The sequence below is a fragment of the Budorcas taxicolor genome, chromosome 8, assembly GCF_023091745.1.
Source record: "Budorcas taxicolor isolate Tak-1 chromosome 8, Takin1.1, whole genome shotgun sequence".
Classification (NCBI taxonomy): Eukaryota; Metazoa; Chordata; class Mammalia; order Artiodactyla; family Bovidae; genus Budorcas; species Budorcas taxicolor.
In genome coordinates this window covers 55,384,770-55,403,306 of record NC_068917.1, presented here as the reverse complement: position 1 = coordinate 55,403,306, position 18,537 = coordinate 55,384,770, and the positions used below count along the sequence as shown (strand labels likewise).

Below are 18,537 nucleotides of genomic sequence, written 5' to 3'. Positions count from 1 at the left end.
TCTTCACATCAGGTGGCCAAAGTATTGGAGTTTCAGCTTCAACATCAGTCCTTCCAATGAACACCCAGGACTGATCTCCTCAGAGGTAATTCATTAATAAGCTAGCCGCTATAGCATTATCTGGTTTTGATTTCATTTTAAATTTTAAAATTACTTTCTATGAACTAGAACTTTCCAAGCTCTTGCCCAGCCTCTTGGTGTATTTCCAGTCTATGAAGATTCTCAATATTTTGAAGTTGTTACCAAACAGAAAACCAAAAGGTGACTTTGTTTTCCAACCACATATTTATCTCTTTAGATAGTTGTTAGTGGAATATTCCAAAGAAGTCTGAGAATAATATGGCCTAACTGTGAACAAAGAAGGAAAGATGTCAAAGTACCCATATATAGTTTGAGGCTTCTTTTTACAATCACATGGAGTAATGACACAATTTTTCTTAGTTTTCAAGGTCATCTTGACCTCATTTAATGCTTAATTGTGTATCCTAAAGACAGAATTTTCTTGGAAAACGATTTCCAGGCTACACAAGGAAATGTCAGACTCAGTTTATCAGAGTTTTGAATTATCAGGGAAGACACACAACACAGTATAAACAAAATTACTTATTTCCATAGGCTACACTCCAATTACACAACAAGAGAGGAAGAATTCTTCCATTGATAAAATGGCTGGTGCGTGCATGCTCAGTCACTCAGTCCTGTCTGACTCTTTGCAACCCCACTGACTGTAGTCCACCAGGTTCCTCTGTCCATGAGATTTCCTGGGCAAGAATACTGGAGTAGATTGCCGTTTCATTCTCCATGATGAGATGGCTATCTTATATGTATTTCTATTTGTTTCTAAGGTTTGGGAAAGGATCTATAAAGCATTCATATAGGTTTTCAGGGGGTGATTTTAAATGATCAAAATTTTTTGGAGCATATCATATGTGTCTGTGATATACATGGTCTCTTAGGAATTTCTGTCAGCAAATTACAATCTCTTGACCAAATCTGGCCCATCACCTGTTTCTGTACTGCCTTGAGGCAAGAATGGTTTTTCACATTTTTAAGTGACTGAGGAAAAAATCAAAAGAAGAATACTATTTTATGAGATGTGAAAATTATCTTAAATCCAAATTTCAGTGTCCATAAATAAAGATTTCTTGGAGCACAGCCCACCCATTTGTTGTGGGTTGGCTGCATGCATGCCACAATGGCAGGGTTGATAGTTGTGCAAAGCCTAAAGTATTTACTATCTGGCTCTTTTCAGAGAAAGTTTGCCAATATTTGTTTTAAGAGCTTTCCCTTAGAGAAACACAGAGGCCTTCAGTAAACTGAAGACTTCTTTACAAAGATTTCTGTGTCAGTGATATGTTTTTTTTTTTTAAAAGAAAATGTACATATTCAGGAAAGATAATAGCATTGCCATATTATAAAGTAAGATAGGACTTTATTAGATTTAGGATGCTTCTTTTTCTACTTCGTGTCAGTGTAGCATAGTTCTTAGGAACACACACTTCAGAGTCATCCTTTTTTTCTTAAATCTTGATAAGCTTTCTGTGACCTTGGGCTATTTAACTTTTCATAAGCTTTGGCTTTCCCATTTAAAAAAAGAGTAATAATGTTACCAACCTCAAGAAGTTACAGTGATATTAAATGGGGTGAGTTTTTAAAAGGAATTGTCTAGCTCGGTACCTAGTACATAGTGAAATACATTTATTTTTTTGTGTGATTGTCCTCATTATCTGAAAATATCTCTTTCTAGTGGTTCACTCCCAAGACTGCCTATCACTTCTGTTTTGACAAGGAAATCCATAAAACCCTGCTTACTTAATTTCACTTAGCAGGAGCTCTTCTCTGTATTGCCTGCAAAAAAACTGTCCTGTGTGTGCAAATCCAAGAGTGTACTGGACAGGAGGATGGAAAAAGAGATGCCTAGGGTGTCTAGAAACAAAAATCATAGAGATGAAGAGTGTTGGAAGGCTGATCAGCAGCTGGATTAAGCTGGTGAGCAGGATGTTGAGAATTTCCATGTTAGACTCCATCCTAACTTTTTCTTTGAAGAGCCCACAGTTCTGTGATGGGCTGTTCATAAAAGCTCTTTAATTTAGTAGCTAAAGTCTTTTTTTTAAAAAGAGTATCTGAAGTTTCTGTCATTTTATATCATTTTATGTTAGGTTAACATTACCCATTTTCTGTTACTACTTGATGTTTTAGCTGATGTTTCTAACCAGAAACACCCTTAGAAAAATCATGAGAGTGTAAGACTGACATTCTTAGAAACAGTGATGTCTTTCCTTCTGGGCTTGCTGCCACCAATCTCCTGCCTGAGCTTGCTCTAGAATCATCATGACTATGGACAGAGGAACCAGGGCATGGAGGACACATGCTTCCTTGGCTATGAAGCAGCCTCTCATGTCTTTCCTCCTGTCTATAAATAGATCCTGATCAGCCTCAGCAGAGGTGGTCTCTATTACTCAGGGGTGAGCTGGAGTAATTGAAGTAAATGGCATGAGAAGGAGAACTTTCTTTAGTGGTCCCTTAAGGAACAAATCTCTGCCCCAAGAGAACTAAAAGGGGAGGAAAATCCCCTAAGACAAGCAGTTCTTTTGTCTCCTCATCCCCCCAAATCAATTACAGAAATATCAGAAATCAAAAAGGTAGCAAATATCTCTACAATGCAGCTGAGAAACAAAATTACTACAGGTCTATTTCTTTTTTCTTAATCACATGAAACAGTTTGCACAAAAATTTCACTATTTTTTAAAAACTTCTTATGTTTTGTGTCTTGAGATACTGTTTTGAGAACAATTACTCCGAATTTTATCCTTGTCCCTCAGTCATGGTTGAATAATTATAGTTAATTGAGTTTAACCATCCAAAAGAAGAACAAAATATTTCAGCATTCTCATATACTCTAGTTGGACTCTTGGTTAAGAAGACAAGCACCCTCACGTCAGCCTGGTATGTTGGGATAAAATCCAACACTGTAATGCTCATATGCATGCCCATGAGTGGAATGTGGTGGGGTGTGCGTGACCTCTGTTTACTGGTAGGAGTAGCTCTCATCATCGTATTCCAGGTCATCTTCACTGTCATCATCCAGCAGCCCATACTTAAATTTCCGGTAGACAGTGCCATCTTGGCCCATGTAGACAATGTCATCATCATCATCCTCATCATAGTCCCGGTCTCTGTACTCAATCACTTGATCCTCTTCAAAGCTCTCACGATGGCCGCTCTTATAGGAGGAGTAAGACACGCTAGGTTCAGCCAGCTTTGCATAGCCGGCTTTTTCTGTTGACTTGGCTCTGCTCCGAGATTTCCTCCAGACAATCACAGCTGCCCCGAGCAGAAGCACCAGCATAATGGAGGAAGTGATCAACAGGGCTGTCTTGGAATGCTCACCTGCAGGCTCAACCTCACTTGCTCGAAGGATACACTCATCTGTTGGAAGATGATCCCAAAGGAAGAGGACAGAGGGGAAGAGTGGAAGAGAAGAAATGGAATGGTGAAAATTAGTTTCCGAAATAAAGGGTTTCACCTTTATCTTTTGAATCTAAAATAGTGGAACCACTGTCTTTGATTTCCTTAGAGAGCATATCCCTCTACAGAATTGCTGTATGTACTCCAGGAGAGTTTCAGCCTATCCCAGATGGTACCAACAAACTCTTCTAGGGTGGAGGTCAGTCTGAGGACCAAAGGGAGTCCCCCATCATACCCATACCTCATGGGTCAGTCATCAAGTGTCCAACCTTACTAAATCGATTCTTCTATTTCCTTCTTGAGAGAAATATTCCATTTTGGACCAGGTTTCAGTTATTGTAAAATGCTCTATTTCTGTTTCAACTTTAGCTTTTTCTAAGACTGAGTCTTTTCCCCAGCTTTAAATCAGGTTTACATTTAAACCTGATTCAACAGGATTGTCCCATCATTCAAAGACAGGAACAGATTATTTATAAAAGCATTGACTCATTCCTATGTGGGGCCGTAGAAATCACAGGTCTTTCTGTTGATTGATAGTTGAGGAAACTGAGACCCATAGAGAGAAAGTGAATTATCACACCATCAGAGGTTAGGAGTTGTTTGTGGAGTGATCAGAATTCAAACCCAGGAATCCTTACTTTAGGCTACTGTCTGGAGACAGTGGGGCAAAACACCGGCAATGTATTTGTTGTTGTTGTTGTGTTACTTTCTAACATCCTGTGGACCTTATCTGGCAGGAAGAAAACTACCATCTTTAAATCCTTTTTTTCCCTCTTCTTTAAATTCTGACTGCCAAATTGAGAGATAGATTTCTTCTATTATAACTAAGATTTCTGAAGCTGAGAGCTCTGTCTCTCTCTCATTCATCATTCTTGGTTTTGATGACTTAATTGAGAACATGCAGCAAACAAAACAGTTTCCTAACTCAGTGATGAACTCATTTTCGCTCATTTATTCAGGTGGTATGATTTACCTAATATTTTTTTGTATTCTTTAACCCACCAAATGGGAGAGTGAGAGTATGAAAGAACTAGAAAGAAAAACTAGCAGGCTTTACCGGATGTACAAGTTGAAATACAACAGTACATTTTCCATAAATATTTTTTGAACCAACTAGTTCTGCCCTCAGGATGTTTTATGAGATTCTAGGTACATTATATACACTAGCTTAATGAATATAATACTGTGGCAGTTATTTTAGGGTTAATTACTTTTGCTTAATATATATTGGCCAATTCGGTGTGATTCATCACCACTATGTATTTCTTTCCTTCTCTTTTTGTTAGTGATAAACAAGTTTTTTTTTTTTATCCTAACTTTCATCCTTGTGGGATTTTGCCCATCAAATAGAATTTCATCTCCTAAAGTAACAATACTATCATGACTACTTTTGTCATTAATATACTAGAACAGAATTTTTCCACTGGAGGGAATATTAAAGCACTAGAGGAAAGGATAAGCAATTAGCAATAAGGACTGCAATCTGTGTGTGGTGTGTGCATGCTAAGTCGTGTTTGGCTTTGTGACCTTATGGATCATAGCCTGCCAAGCTCTTGTGTCCATGGCATTCTCCAGGCAAGAAACCTGGAGTGGGTTACCATGCCCTCCTCCAGGGGATCTTCCTGACCTAGGGATTGAGCCCATGTCTCTTGTGTCTCCTGCATTGGCAAGCAGATTCTTTACCACTGGAGCCACCTGGGAAGCCCTCTGTATGTGGTACTTCATGATAAATGCTGAGACAGGAGACTCAATAAAAGACCTTGTGAGGTTGTTTCAATTAATAGGATATCATATGCAAGCCTGTCTTACTATCCTCCAGTCTTAGGTTTGAAGAGTTAGGGTCAGCCTCTGTGATATGGGTTCTTCTTTGAAGGAGCAGTGTGTCTCAGTAAAGAATGAGCAGGTAATCAAGAGTATGTAGTCTTCTGAGTATTTAATCTTCAAGAGCTACAGAAAGCCCAAGAAAGCTGAATAAGTAGTTCTTAGTTGTAAAACGCTTGCTGAAACTCTACATCCAACATGCACACACTTCTGGTTTCATTTAAAGCCATCAATGTAATGAGGGTTATTATTCTTAGCTGACACAGAATGAATATTAGGCATGTGGATGTGTGAATAGCTGGGGAAACCAGCTGCTCCTGGAGGCAGGATTGCTGAAAGGAGGAAATAATTAGTTTTTGGAAAGAGGATATTTAGAAGTAAGTGAAAAGGTTGATAAAAATAAAACAGAAAAGGCTAGTAGTGGTTTGGGATCTGGGATTTACTTTTTTAGTAAATGGACAGGCTCCCATAAATTTGATGTCTCTTTTTTGGTCAAGCCATGATGTAGCTGAGCCCTAAAGAAATGATATGCTTTTGCACTGTAGAATGTTTTAAGAATTTATATTTTTCTTTTTAGAAGACTGGAACTGGAGGAATCAACCTGCCTGACTTCAGGCTATACTACAAAGCTACAGTCATCAAGACAGTATGGTACTGGCACAAAGACAGAAATATAGATCAGTGAAACAAAATAGAAAGCCCAGAGATAAATCCATGCACCCACAGACACCTTATCTTTGACAAAGGAGGCAAGAATATACAATGGAGAAAAGACGATCTCTTTAACTTAACAAATGGTGCTGCAAAAACTGGTCAACCACTTCTAAAAGAATGAAACTAGAACAGTTTCTAACATCATACACAAAAATAAACTCAAAATGGATTAAAGATCTAAACGTAACACCAGAAATTATAAAACTCCTAGAGGAAAACACAGGCAAAACACTCTCCGACACAAATCACAGCAGGATCCTCTATGACCCATGTCCCAGAGTAATGGAAATAAAAGCAAAAATAAACAAATGGGACCTAATTAAACTTAAAAGCTTTTGCACAATGAAGGAAACTATAAGCAAAGTGAAAAGACAGCCTTCAGAATGGGAGAAAATAATAGCAAGCAACTGACAAATAATTAATCTCAAAAATATACAAGCAACTCCTGCAGCTCAATTCCAGAAAAATAAATGATCCAATCAAACAATGGGCCAAAGAAATAAACAGATATTTCTCCAAAGACGACATACAGATGGCTTACAAACACATGAAAAGATGCTCAACATCACTCATTATCAGAGAAATGCACATCAAAACCACAGTGAGGTACCATTTCACGCTGGTCAGAATGGCTGCTATCCAAAAATCTACAATAAATGCTGGAGAGGGTGTAGAGAAAAGAGAACCCTCTTACACTGTTGGTGGGAATGCAAACTAGTACAGCCACTATGGAGAACAGTGTGGAGATTCCTTAAAAAACTGGAAATAGAACTGCCGTATGACACAGGAATCCCACTGCTGGGCATACACACTGAGGAAACCAGAACTGAAAGCGACACGTGTACCCCAATGTTCATTGCAGCACTGTTTACAATAGCCAGGACATGGAAGCAACCTAGATGTCCATCCACAGATGAATGGGTAAGAAAGCTGTGGTACATATATACAATGGAATATTACTCAGCCATTAAAAAGAATGCATTTGAATCAGTTCTAATGAGGTGGATGAAACTGGAGCCTATTTTTTTTTCACAGTTTACTTTTTATTTTTATTTTATTTTGCTTTATAATACTGTATTGGTTTTGCCATACATCAACATGAATCTGCAACAGGTGTACACGTGTTCCCAATCCTGAACCCCCCTCCCACCTCCCTCCCCATCCCATCCCTCGGCTTGAAACTGGAGCCTATTATACAGAGTGAAGTAAGCCAGAAAGAGAAACACCAATAAAGTATACTAACACATATATATGGAATTTAGAAAGATGGTTACGATAACCCTGTATGCGAGACAGCAAAAGAGACACAGATGTATAGAACAGCCTTTTGGACTCTGGGAGAGGGAGAGAGTGGGATGATTTGGGAGAATGGCATTGAAACATATATATTATCATATGTGAAATAGATCGCCAGTCCAGGTTTGATGCATGAGACAGGGTGCTCAGGGTTGGTGCACTGGGATGACCCAGAGGGATAGGATGGGGAGGGAGGTTGGGGGGTGGTTCAGGATGGGGAACACATGTAAACCGATGGCTGATTCATGTCAATGTATGGCAAAAACCACTGCAATATTGTAAAGTAATTAGCCTCCAATTAAAATGAATAAATAAGAATTTATATTTTTCTTTTTAGATGATATCACTCCATTTGGGGCCTTTCTAAGCTTATAGCCAATGAGAACCAAGTATCTATACAAGTGGGGTTGGAGTGGGGAGACAGTTGGGGGGTTGGAGTTGGTAAATTGGGTTTTGTAAGAAAGCCTTAAATAAAAACTCATTTATAAAATGTCTTAAGTCTCTAATGGGAGCCCTGGATTTGAACTGACTTCCACAGAATGATTTTTCAAGAGAATCAATATAATATTAGCATCAGTTTCTGTGATAGGTGATTCTTTTCCTTTTTTCCTAAGAAAGGACAAACCCCCCCCCCCCCAAAAAAAGGAATAAAGTTTATAAATTTATAAAGATGAAGCTTTAGACCTGCTTGAGTTTGAATCTGGGAGGCAGCACAGGAGTGGAGAGAATGCTGGCTTTGAGTCCATATGATCCATATTCTAATTTCACGTGAGCCTTTTCACATTGGTATGGACTCCTCTGTCCACGGAATTCTCCAGGCAAGACTACTGGAGTGGGTTGCCATTCCCTCCTTCAGGAGGATCTTCTCAACCAAGGGATAAAACCGAGATCTCCTTCATTGCAGACATATTCTTTACTGTCAGAGCCACCAGGGAAACACTTGGGCACACTAATCAAACTCTTTGAACCCAAGTCTTCTCATCAGTCAAATGGGATTGATAATATCTACTTAAATAGTGGACAGGAAATTCCAAATATACTAGACATATAGTAAGCACTCAATAAAAAGGTAGCTTTATCTTATAATAAGCCATACTGGAAAAATATGAAAGACTCTCTCTCTCTCTCTCTCTCTCTCTCTCTCTCTCTATATATATATATATATATATATATATATATATATATGACATATATCTTCCCTCATGGCTCAGTGGTAAAGAATCTGCCTGCAATGCAGGAGACATGGGTTCAATCCCTGGGTCAGAATGATCTCCTGGAGGAGGGCATGGTAACCTGTTCTAGTATTCTTGTCTGGAAAATTCCATGGACAGAGGAGTCTAGTGGGCTACAGTCCATGGGGTCGCAAAGAACTGGACACGACTGAAGCAACTGAGCATGCATAAACGCATATATATAACTGAATCCCTTTGCTGTACACCAGAAACTAACATTATAAATCAACTGTACTTCAATTAAAAAATATATTAAAAAGTCATTAGAAACGCATTTAAGAATTAAAGATTTTAAAATTTAAAAAAAAAAAGTCATTAGAAAAAAAGGTGGTTCTATCAATCCTTTGAAACGTCCCATCCCTCTCTCCCTCAAGCTCCTGTGAGAATCCTGGGGACATGCCCTTCCTCTGGTTCTGCAAAACTCTCTGCCCCTCCCCTCACCTTCTGTGTCACGGCAGTCACAGCACTCCTGGGCATTGGTGGGATCGGAGGCATTGCAGCAACGCAGGCAGCGGCTGTCGTCCATGTGCAGCACCAGGTTGGCAGGACACACGGTACAGTTCCTGCTGCCAGGTCCCTTGCATTCTATGCAGCTCTCGTGGCACTTTTCACAGTTAAATTTCTCCCCCTGTTAAGAACAAGCAGATTCCTTTTGAGTGTGGAGAAATTAACAAGGCACTGAGAGTTCCCAGATGGGGGTTCCCTCTCCTCTGGATAAAGGAAGGAAGCAGGTTGGGGATAGCAGAAAGGTGATTTGCTCTGGGTCCATTTTAACTCTTCTGGGTGAAAGAAAGAACCAGCTGTCTGCACTCGATGGAGCCAGTGTTGAGCTTTTCGTATGAGATCTGCTGGTAATAATAGTGAGAGAACAAGCTCCTAGAAGAGCTCAGGTCACACCCTGACAGCCATGTGCTGTACCTGGTCAAGGACAAGTTTTGTTTGGTTCATACTCAATTGGATTTCATGGCTTAAAAAAATTTGAACTCATTGCCTACATTTCAAAACTGGGATATTTCACACATAAGTCAGTTCTGAGTTTCTCTTTCAAAACTATCAGACTTATCAACACTGGAATCATCACTCCCATATCACAGATGGAGTTGAGTGGCAGTGGCCCCTTTTTATGCTCTATTTGATACAATCCTCAGAATGTGCTCTGATGTCACCAACACAGAGATGCAATGTAATATTCTGCCTATGGTCAAGTTTGCCCTGTTTTGTTTTGTTTTGTTTTTTGACCCAACACTCTTCACTCATTTACATGATCTGCCCTGCCTCTGTGGCTATTAAGATTCTTGTGTGCCTCTGCCCTCAGTTCAGTTCAGTTGCTCAGTCGTGTATGAGTCTGTGTTACCCCATGAACCGTAGCATGCCAGGCCTTCCTGTCCATCACCAACTCCCGGAGTCCACCCAAACCCATGTCCATCGAGTCAGTGATGCCATCCAACCATCTCATCCTCTGTCGTCTCCTTCTCCTCCTGCCCTCAATCTTTCCCAGCATCAGGGTCTTTTCAAATGAGTCAGCTCTTCACATCAGGTGGCCAAAGTATTGGAGTTTCAGCTTCAACATCAGTCCTTCCAATGAACACCCAGGACTGATCTCCTTTGGGATGGACTGGTTGGATCTCCTTGCAGTCCAAGGGACTCTCAAGAGTCTTCTCCAGCACCACAGTTCAAACGCATCAATTCGTCTGTGCTCAGCTTTCTTTATAGTCTCACATCCATACATGACCACTGGAAAAACCATAGCCTTGACTAGATGGACCTTTGTTGGCAAAGTACTGTCTCTGCTTTTGAATATGCTGTCTAGGCTGGTCATAACTTTCCTTTCAAGGAGTAAGCATCTTTTAATTTCATGGCTGCAATCACCATCTGCAGTAATTTTGGAGCCCCCCAAAATAAAGTCAGCCACTGTTTCCACTGTTTCCCCATCTATTTGCTATGAAGTGTTGGGACCAGATGCCATGATCTTAGTTTTCTGAATGTTGAGCTTTAAGTCAACTTTTTCACTCTCCTCTTTCCCTTTCATCAAGAGGCTCTATAGTTCTTCACTTTCTGCCATAAGGGTGGTGTCATCTGCATATCTGAGGTTATTGATATTTCTCCTGGCAATCTTGATTCCAGCTTGTGCTTCATCCAGCCCAGCATTTCTCATGATGTACTCTACATAGAAGTTAAATAAGCAGGGTGACAATATACAGCCTTGATGTACTCCTTTTCTTATTTGGAACCAGTCTGTTGTTCCATGTCCGGTTCTAACTGTTGCTTCCTGACCTGCATACAGGTTTCTCAAGAGGGAGGTCAGGTGGTCTAGTATTCCCATCTCTTTAAGAATTTTCCACAGTTTATTGTGATCCACATAGTCAAAGGCTTTGGCATAGTCAATAAAGCAGAAATAGATGTTTTCCTGGAACTCTCTTGCTTTTTCCATGATCCAGCGGATGTTGGCAATTTGATCTCTGGTTCCTCTGCCTTTTCTAAAACCAGCATGAACATCTGGACGTTCACGATTCATATATTGCTGAAGCCTGGCTGGGAGAACTACTTAGCTAGCATGTGAGATGAGTGCAGTTGTGCAGCAGTTTGAGCATTCTTTGGCTTTGCCTTTCTTTGGGATTGGAATGAAAACTGACCTTTTCCAGTCCTGTGGCCACTGCTGAGTTTTCCAAATTTGCTGGCATATTGAGTGTAGCACTTTCACAGCATCATCTTTCAGGATTTGAAATAGCTCTACTGGAATTCCATCATCTCCACTAGCTTTGTTTGTAGTGATGTTTCCTAAGGCCCACTGGACTTCACACTCCAGGATCTCAGGCTCTAGGTGAGTGATCACACCATCATGATTATCTGGGTCATGAAGATCTTTTTTGTACAGTTATTCTGTGTATTCTTGCCATCTCTTCTTAATATCTTCTGCTTCTGTTAGGTCCCTACCATTTCTGTCCTTTATTGAGCCCATCTTTGCATGAAATATTCCCTTGGTATCTCTAATTTCTTGAAGAGATCCCTAGTCTTTCCCATTTTATTGTTTTCTTTGCATTGATCGCTGAGGAAGGCTTTCTTATCTCTTCTTGCTATTCTTTGGAACTCTGCATTCAAATGGGTATATCTTTCCTTTTCTCCTTTGCTTCCCTTCTTTTCACAGCCTCTACCCTAGGATAATATAAATCGTGACTATGTAGCTAACACAGTGAAATATCAGTGGAAAGATTGTTGAGAGATTAGATAAAGTGACTTCCCTCCCAAGAGGCTGCTTCGTTTCACTGGTGCTGAAAATGTGGATGAGGGAACATACCTTCTTATTTCACTTCTGCACTTTGGAAGGCAGAAAAAGAAGGAATGGAAATTGCCACTGCTTGACAAGTTCCAGGTGCTGATAAGATGCTTTCTCAGCTGAGATTTCATCAAATCCTGGATTAGGAGCCAGAACCCCTGGGTTTAATCCCAACTTCATTATTTACTAGTTGTATAATCTTTATCAGTGTACTGCATTTAACCTCTTAGATTCTCAGTTTCTCCAGAGTGTACTCTTATCCGAATTAAAGAGAGTGACATATGTGAATATGCTGGGTCATGTGTGTTTTACCATTTACTTAATTTCTAAAGTTTGGAAACACAATCACGAAGTTAGTGGACTCAGGTATACCTAAGGCTGATTCATGTTGAGGTTTGACAGAAAACAGCAAAATTCTGTAAAGCAATTATCCTTCAGTAAAAAATAAATAAATTTTTTTAAAAACTGGACTCAGAATCCATGGTTTCTAGGCTAGCAAATGAAATGTCTCTCTCTTGATAGTCTGTGAAGGGAGGAGGTGAAGGACCAACATTGGTTGTGTAGTTCTAACATTCTTCAGATGTTTCAGGTTAGCCAGCAGAGGGGGAGAAGAGAAGACAATTCTTATTTCTGGCATAATATTCCTATGTAGACCTGAAACTTCTAGGGTTGTGAGCAATATATTGTTGTCCTCATTAAATAACTTCCCATTATTTCTCTCAGGTCTTTTCAGCTCCTTTGATTGGAATTAAGGTTACAGATGGGTAGTACCATTATTCCACAATGCAATGGTAGAAGACTTACAAATATTAAACCTGAGCTATAGTGTGTGTAGCAATTTTATGATTTTTTTGGACTTTTCCCAAAATGACAAGCAGAAACTAGCTCACGTCCCTCTGCAGCAATGGTTGAAGGCACACCACACCCAGCTCTGTACCTCTCCCACTCTGTACTCCCCCACAAGACAATCCGAGGTACAGAGTCCTCCCATCAGGTGGTAACTCCACACACAGGATAAGCAGTCCAATGATCCTTTTCCTGAAAGAAAAAAAAAAAAATTCCAAGTTATGAGACTGACCTTAGATTTCAGCCTCTGTCTTGGATCTGAAACAGGAGCAAGGAACATGTCAAATAATTTGAAGTAGAAAGGTGAATTGATTGAGGATATGGAAAAACAAAGTCTATGAGATACCAAGTAAAGACCTAAAAATTATCCAGTTAGTCTAATCAACATAAACTCTCAGTTTGGAAATTATGGGTTAGGAGATGACAGATATTTTATTACAGCAAAAGAAAAGATTTTCAGAGAATGGCAAATCATGTAGAAAGTTTGTAATAGTTTTTATCATTCTGCTTATTGTTTAACCAGTAGAGAGGATGAGAATGATTTGGAGGGCTCCAAAACTTTATAAGTAAATCACGAATGGGCCATTCCTAATTAAGAAACAACACCAGACTTGCAATTTAAAATGCTAGGGCTAAAAGAATTTAGCAGATCATTTTGTCCAGTAGTTCTTAATTTTGAGCATTGTCATGATAGGTTCCTTTGAAATTCTCTAGAAAGCAGTCAACTCTCTTCTCATAAATTTGACATCCTATTTATTTAATTTTTCAATAAATGTAAACTAATGCCCAGACACGTGAATTCATCAGTCAAGGTTACATGGAGAATGGTTGAGCCAAGAGTTAGACTGGGTTTGTTGACTGACAGTGCAGTGCTCTTTGATCATACTACTTGCCTTCACACATGAACCAAGTAGAGGAAGTCTGCTGCCTGTGGAGGTAGTACACTTCTCTCCTAATTCAGAGACCCAAAGAATGACTAAGCCAAGCATTTCTTTCTATGCAATTAGCAAGGGATAAATTCTAGAGAGAGTTTGGGAACAGGAGAACTGAGCTCTAGTTCACTGCATTAGAAAGAGAAACAGGAGCAGGGAGATAGATGAGGCATGGAATGTGCCTGATACCATGAGCTAGAACGTGATCTATAGAGCTTTCCATTAGAAAAATATTGTAAAGGGTGGTTAGTTGAACTTGAAGTAGAACCTTGAGTCCTCATCTTAAACTCACTATGGATTTCAATCTACTTTTCATATTTGATCTATGAAATATCTATGAACTATCATTTATAATGTTTCTATGAAAAAATGAATTCTGACTTCTGAACAACAGCTCAGATAATAAATCTTTATTACCAAACTTCTTAGATTGGGGGCTGCCTATAGTGATATAAATTCAAAACCATTCTGTTTCTCTATTCCCTCCAGCTTCACACAGAATTTCCTATATGTTCCGGAACACAATTGTGGTCTCTGATGAAAGAATCAATCTTCTACTTCTTTCCTTCCCCCTCGCCAGTTTTCTAAAATATATCTTCAGTGTCTTACTCCAATTTGAAATACAAAACTGTGGGGTTTTTTCCTTTATGAAGAGAAATTAAAGGTAGCAGAAATTAACAGAGGGGAAAAACAGGTGTAAAAGGTTAGGTTACAAAATTTGTGTTGTAAGTTTGCTTACATTTTCCCAGGAGGCCAGGAGAAATTTGGCTTGGATTCTGGGAAATTCCCAAAGGTAATACCTGTCACCTCTGGATGACAAGCCAGGACTCTATTTACATCTCCAACGCTGATTTGTTGCAAAATCTGCATACTTAGGATACTCTGTGTCTTTTGCAAAAGGTAGTTTGTTAATTTCCAGAATGTTTTCTATTTTTTTTTCACGTTTAACACCTTTCATTTATCATTGCTTTGAAGGATCTGTAGGAACCTTGGGACCTATAAAGACAGCTTTGGTATTTCCCTAAAATTCAGAACAGCTCACCATCTGCTCTCCCTTGGACTGACCCCCAAGGGATGAATTCAATAATACAGAGCCACCCCAGGGTCTGTCTGTGGTGTCATTCCACACTGGAAGAGAGAGGCAGCTTGGGAGAGAGTTAGGAGGCTTTGGTTAATCACCCTGGATTTTTATTAAAACAATTTTGTGTGGAGGATAAATACAAAGCGAAATGCATGAAGGCAAGGAAAGAGCTAATTATAAAGAAACCTGGTGCATAAAAGATACATACTGGTCCTTAGTAGGTTGTCCTTCCCCAACCCCTTTAGTTCTTTTAAGTATTTTGTAACAGCGTAATATTATTGGGCAGTCAAATGTGAATGAAACACAATCTACTTGGTAAGTTACTTATTTAGGGTGGGAAATTTCCCCTGGACCCTTTATGCAGCCTCATTTCTTAGTCTGACAGCTAATACTTTAAGAAGGAAATAATTAATCCTTTGTTCTTTCACCCAGTTTACAACCCAGGAGAAAGCTTGTCCCCAAATTTTGCAGTCTCTATATTGCAAAATCAGAAGGCAGCACAAAGATTGATTAACCAGTAAAGGATGTGTGTGGTAGGTGAAGAAAGGATGGCAGAAGAAATGAACATCAGAGATAGAAAGCATTGACCAGGAATACTCGAGGCTCATGTCAAGTACAAGAGGGGAGGCACAAACACTCAGGGTGGCTTTAAGATTCAGCCAGCTATGTCCCGCCATCCCTGGAATACAGTCTCAGGGAGGCTGTGCTAATGAACTTTATCTTTAAGACTTTACTATTATTATTCATTTAGAGCAGTTTTAGGTTTACAACAAAATCTTTGACAGAGAGGTACAAGGATTTCCTGTATACCTCCTGCCTTCACACATGCATAGCCTTCCCCATTATTAACATGACTCACCAGAATGGAATTTTTTTTTTTAAACAAAGATAAACCTTGTTTGACATATTATAATCACCCTAAGTCTGTAGTTTATGTTGGGGTTCCTTCTTCGTGTTGACTATTCTATGGGTTTAGACAAGGGTATAATTACATGTATCCATCATTTTAGTATCATACAGAATATTTTCACTACCCTAAAAATCCTCTGTGCTCTGTCTATTCAACTCTCCCTATCCCACACCCCCCACCCCCTCACCTCCTGAAACGACACCATTTCCACAGTGTCACATAGTTGAAATCATACAGTATGAAGCCTTTTCAGAGCTGCCTCTTTCACTAATAGGTATTTAAGTTTCCTCTGTATCTTTTTATGGCTTGATAGCTCATCTCTCTTTAATACTGACAAGTATTCCATTATCTGAAGGTATTAGTGAATTTTTGAGCCTGGGAATGCTCCAAACCATATCATTAATTCACTCAGGAAATCCCAAATACAAGTAAATAAATTTATAGTTTTTTCAAACTGTGCTGACATCACTAAAAATTTTTCCAATCCCCACAAAATTCTTAAAAAGCTGGTGTTGCCCTGTTTTGATTGACTGATGTTAAGAAACATTAACTTACCTAATGATGGTGGCCTGATCCTGGTTAGAAACTATTAACAAATGTTTCTCCTCCCCCAAGTAGCACTGCACTGAACTAGGGAGTTGAGACTTGTGTTTTTATATGTAGGAAATTAAAATACAGTGTTTTATCTGGCAATCCTAGATGGAATGAAAGCCCCTCATATCTAGTAACAGTGGCAGCAGAGGTACTACCTTCAACTTTCCAAAAAACCTCATAGAACGTCAATATTTACTATCACAGGGCCAATGACAATGCAAAGTTCCCACTACTCTCCCACTTTACCCCCAATTCACTGTAATCTCTTGTTTGTTATCTGATCCTGATTAAAAGTTCTGAGCGGCAACTATACATGCCTCTGAAATGGGGAGGGGGGAAGAACACAAATTAATGATTATTTAAATGCAGTTTGTTTGGAAGGTAATGCTTTGAAAGATTAAAATCAGTTGTAGCTGAGTGAAGAATGGGTACCGCTGTATGCTATGGATTCATGGAGCTACCTCAAGAACTGCCAGGAAGTGCTTGGGAGGGGACAAATGGGGGCATCAGATGGGCCTCTGATATCCTGTTCTGCTTCAATCTGAGCAGCAGCAGCAGCCCTGATTATTTACATAATAGGATTCAGCCAAAGGTTTCATCAGAAGAAGATGGCCTACTGCTAAAATACAATCTGAAACCGCTGTTGTAAATTAGAAATAAGCTGTCCAATATGGTAGCTCCTAGCCATACAGTTAGAGAAGGAAATGGCAACCCACTCCAGTATTCTTGCCTGGAGACTCCCAGGGACAGAGGAGCTGGTGGGCTGCCGTCCATGGGGTCTCACAGAGTGGGACACTACTAAAGTAACTTAGCAGCAGCAGCAGCCATACAGTGACTATTGAACACTTGTAATGTAGCTACTCCAATTTGAGTTGTGCATAAATATAAAATAAACATCAGATTTTGAGACTCAGTACAAAAGAAAGTATAATCTAAATAATTTTCATATTGATATGTTAAATATTTTTATGTTGATTAATATATTAATTTTATTCATTTTTCAAAATGTGACTATGAAAAATACTAAGATATATCTGCCTTAGATTATCTTTCTATTGATCAGAGGTGACACACCATGCTGTGAGATACATAAAAGAAATTCTAGGACTACTATGAAAAGCACATGACCATTCCCAGGATAGTTGAGGTTTTCCACTAGCCTATAAGTACTTTCTAGCTATGAGAATCCCAGGGACAGAGGAGCCTAGTGGGCTGCTGTCTATGGGGTCGCACATAGTCGGACACGACTGAAGCGACCTAGCAGCAGCAGCAGCAGCAACAGCAGCAGCTATGAGTAACGGAGAAGGCGATGGCACTCCACGCCAGTACTCTTGCCTGGAAAATCCCATGGATGGAGGAGCCTGGTAGGGTGCAGTCCATGGGGTCGCTAAGAGTCGGACACGACTTAGTGACTTCCCTTTCACTTTTTACTTTCACGCATTGGAGAAGGAAATGGCAACCCGCTCCAGTGTTCTTGCCTGGAGAATCCCAGGGACGCGGGAGCCTGGTGGGCTTCCGCCTATGGGGTCTCACGGAGTCGGACACGACTGAAGCGGCTTAGCAGCAGCAGCTATGAGTAATGTAATGTTTTACTTAGAGTTACTTTAAAATAATACAAAAACTGTATTGAGCCTTCTCACCAAGTTTTTCCCCTCTTCGTGTTAAGACAATGGGGGGGCGGGGGCGGGTGTTACGGTTGCAACCAGCGAAGGAGGAGGGAGGTCGTGGCTGGGAGTTTTAAAAAAAACCCCACAGGTTACATCTTAGCTGGAAGAGGCGGTCCCAGGCTGGAGATGGAGACCGTGAGCGCCACGCGGGGCGGTACGTTGGCCTGGCTCAGCCGCCCCGCAATTAGCATTATGGGCTGCAGGTTCCTCCTGACCTGCTGTGGCTGTGTGTGTGTGTGGGGGGGGGAGGGGGCTGTGTGTGTGTGGTGTGTGTGTGTGGTGTGTGTGTGTGGTGTGTGTGGTGTGTGTGTGTGGTGTGTGTGTGGTGTGTGTGTGTGGTGTGTGTGTGTGGTGTGTGTGTGTGGTGTGTGTGGTGTGTGTGTGTGGTGTGTGTGTGGTGTGTGTGTGTGGTGTGTGTGTGTGGTGTGTGTGGTGTGTGTGTGTGGTGTGTGTGTGGTGTGTGTGTGTGGTGTGTGTGTGTGGTGTGTGTGTGGTGTGTGTGTGTGGTGTGTGTGTGTGTGGTATGTGTGTGTGGTGTGTGTGTGTGGTGTGTGTGTGTGGTGTGTGTGTGGTGTGTGTGTGTGGTGTGTGTGTGTGTGGTGTGTGTGTGTGGTGTGTGTGTGTGTGGTGTGGTGTGTGTGGTGTGTGTGTGTGTGGTGTGTGTGTGTGGTGTGTGTGTGTGTGGTGTGTGTGTGTGGTGTG

The 18,537-nt window shown here is 40.3% G+C and overlaps 1 protein-coding gene across 1 annotated transcript in view; it reads right to left on the bottom strand.

The window, feature by feature from the left end:
- Positions 1–3,028: 3,028 nt before the first annotated feature.
- Positions 3,029–18,537, bottom strand: part of PCSK5 (proprotein convertase subtilisin/kexin type 5) — a 503,247-nt gene continuing 487,738 nt past the window's right edge. The window contains exons 36-38 of the mRNA XM_052644706.1: positions 12,743–12,843; positions 8,973–9,159; positions 3,029–3,429 (exon numbers count right to left, since the gene is read on the bottom strand). Coding sequence (XP_052500666.1) covers positions 3,029–3,429; positions 8,973–9,159; positions 12,743–12,843 — 689 coding nt within the window. The remainder of the gene's footprint in view (positions 3,430–8,972; positions 9,160–12,742; positions 12,844–18,537) is intronic.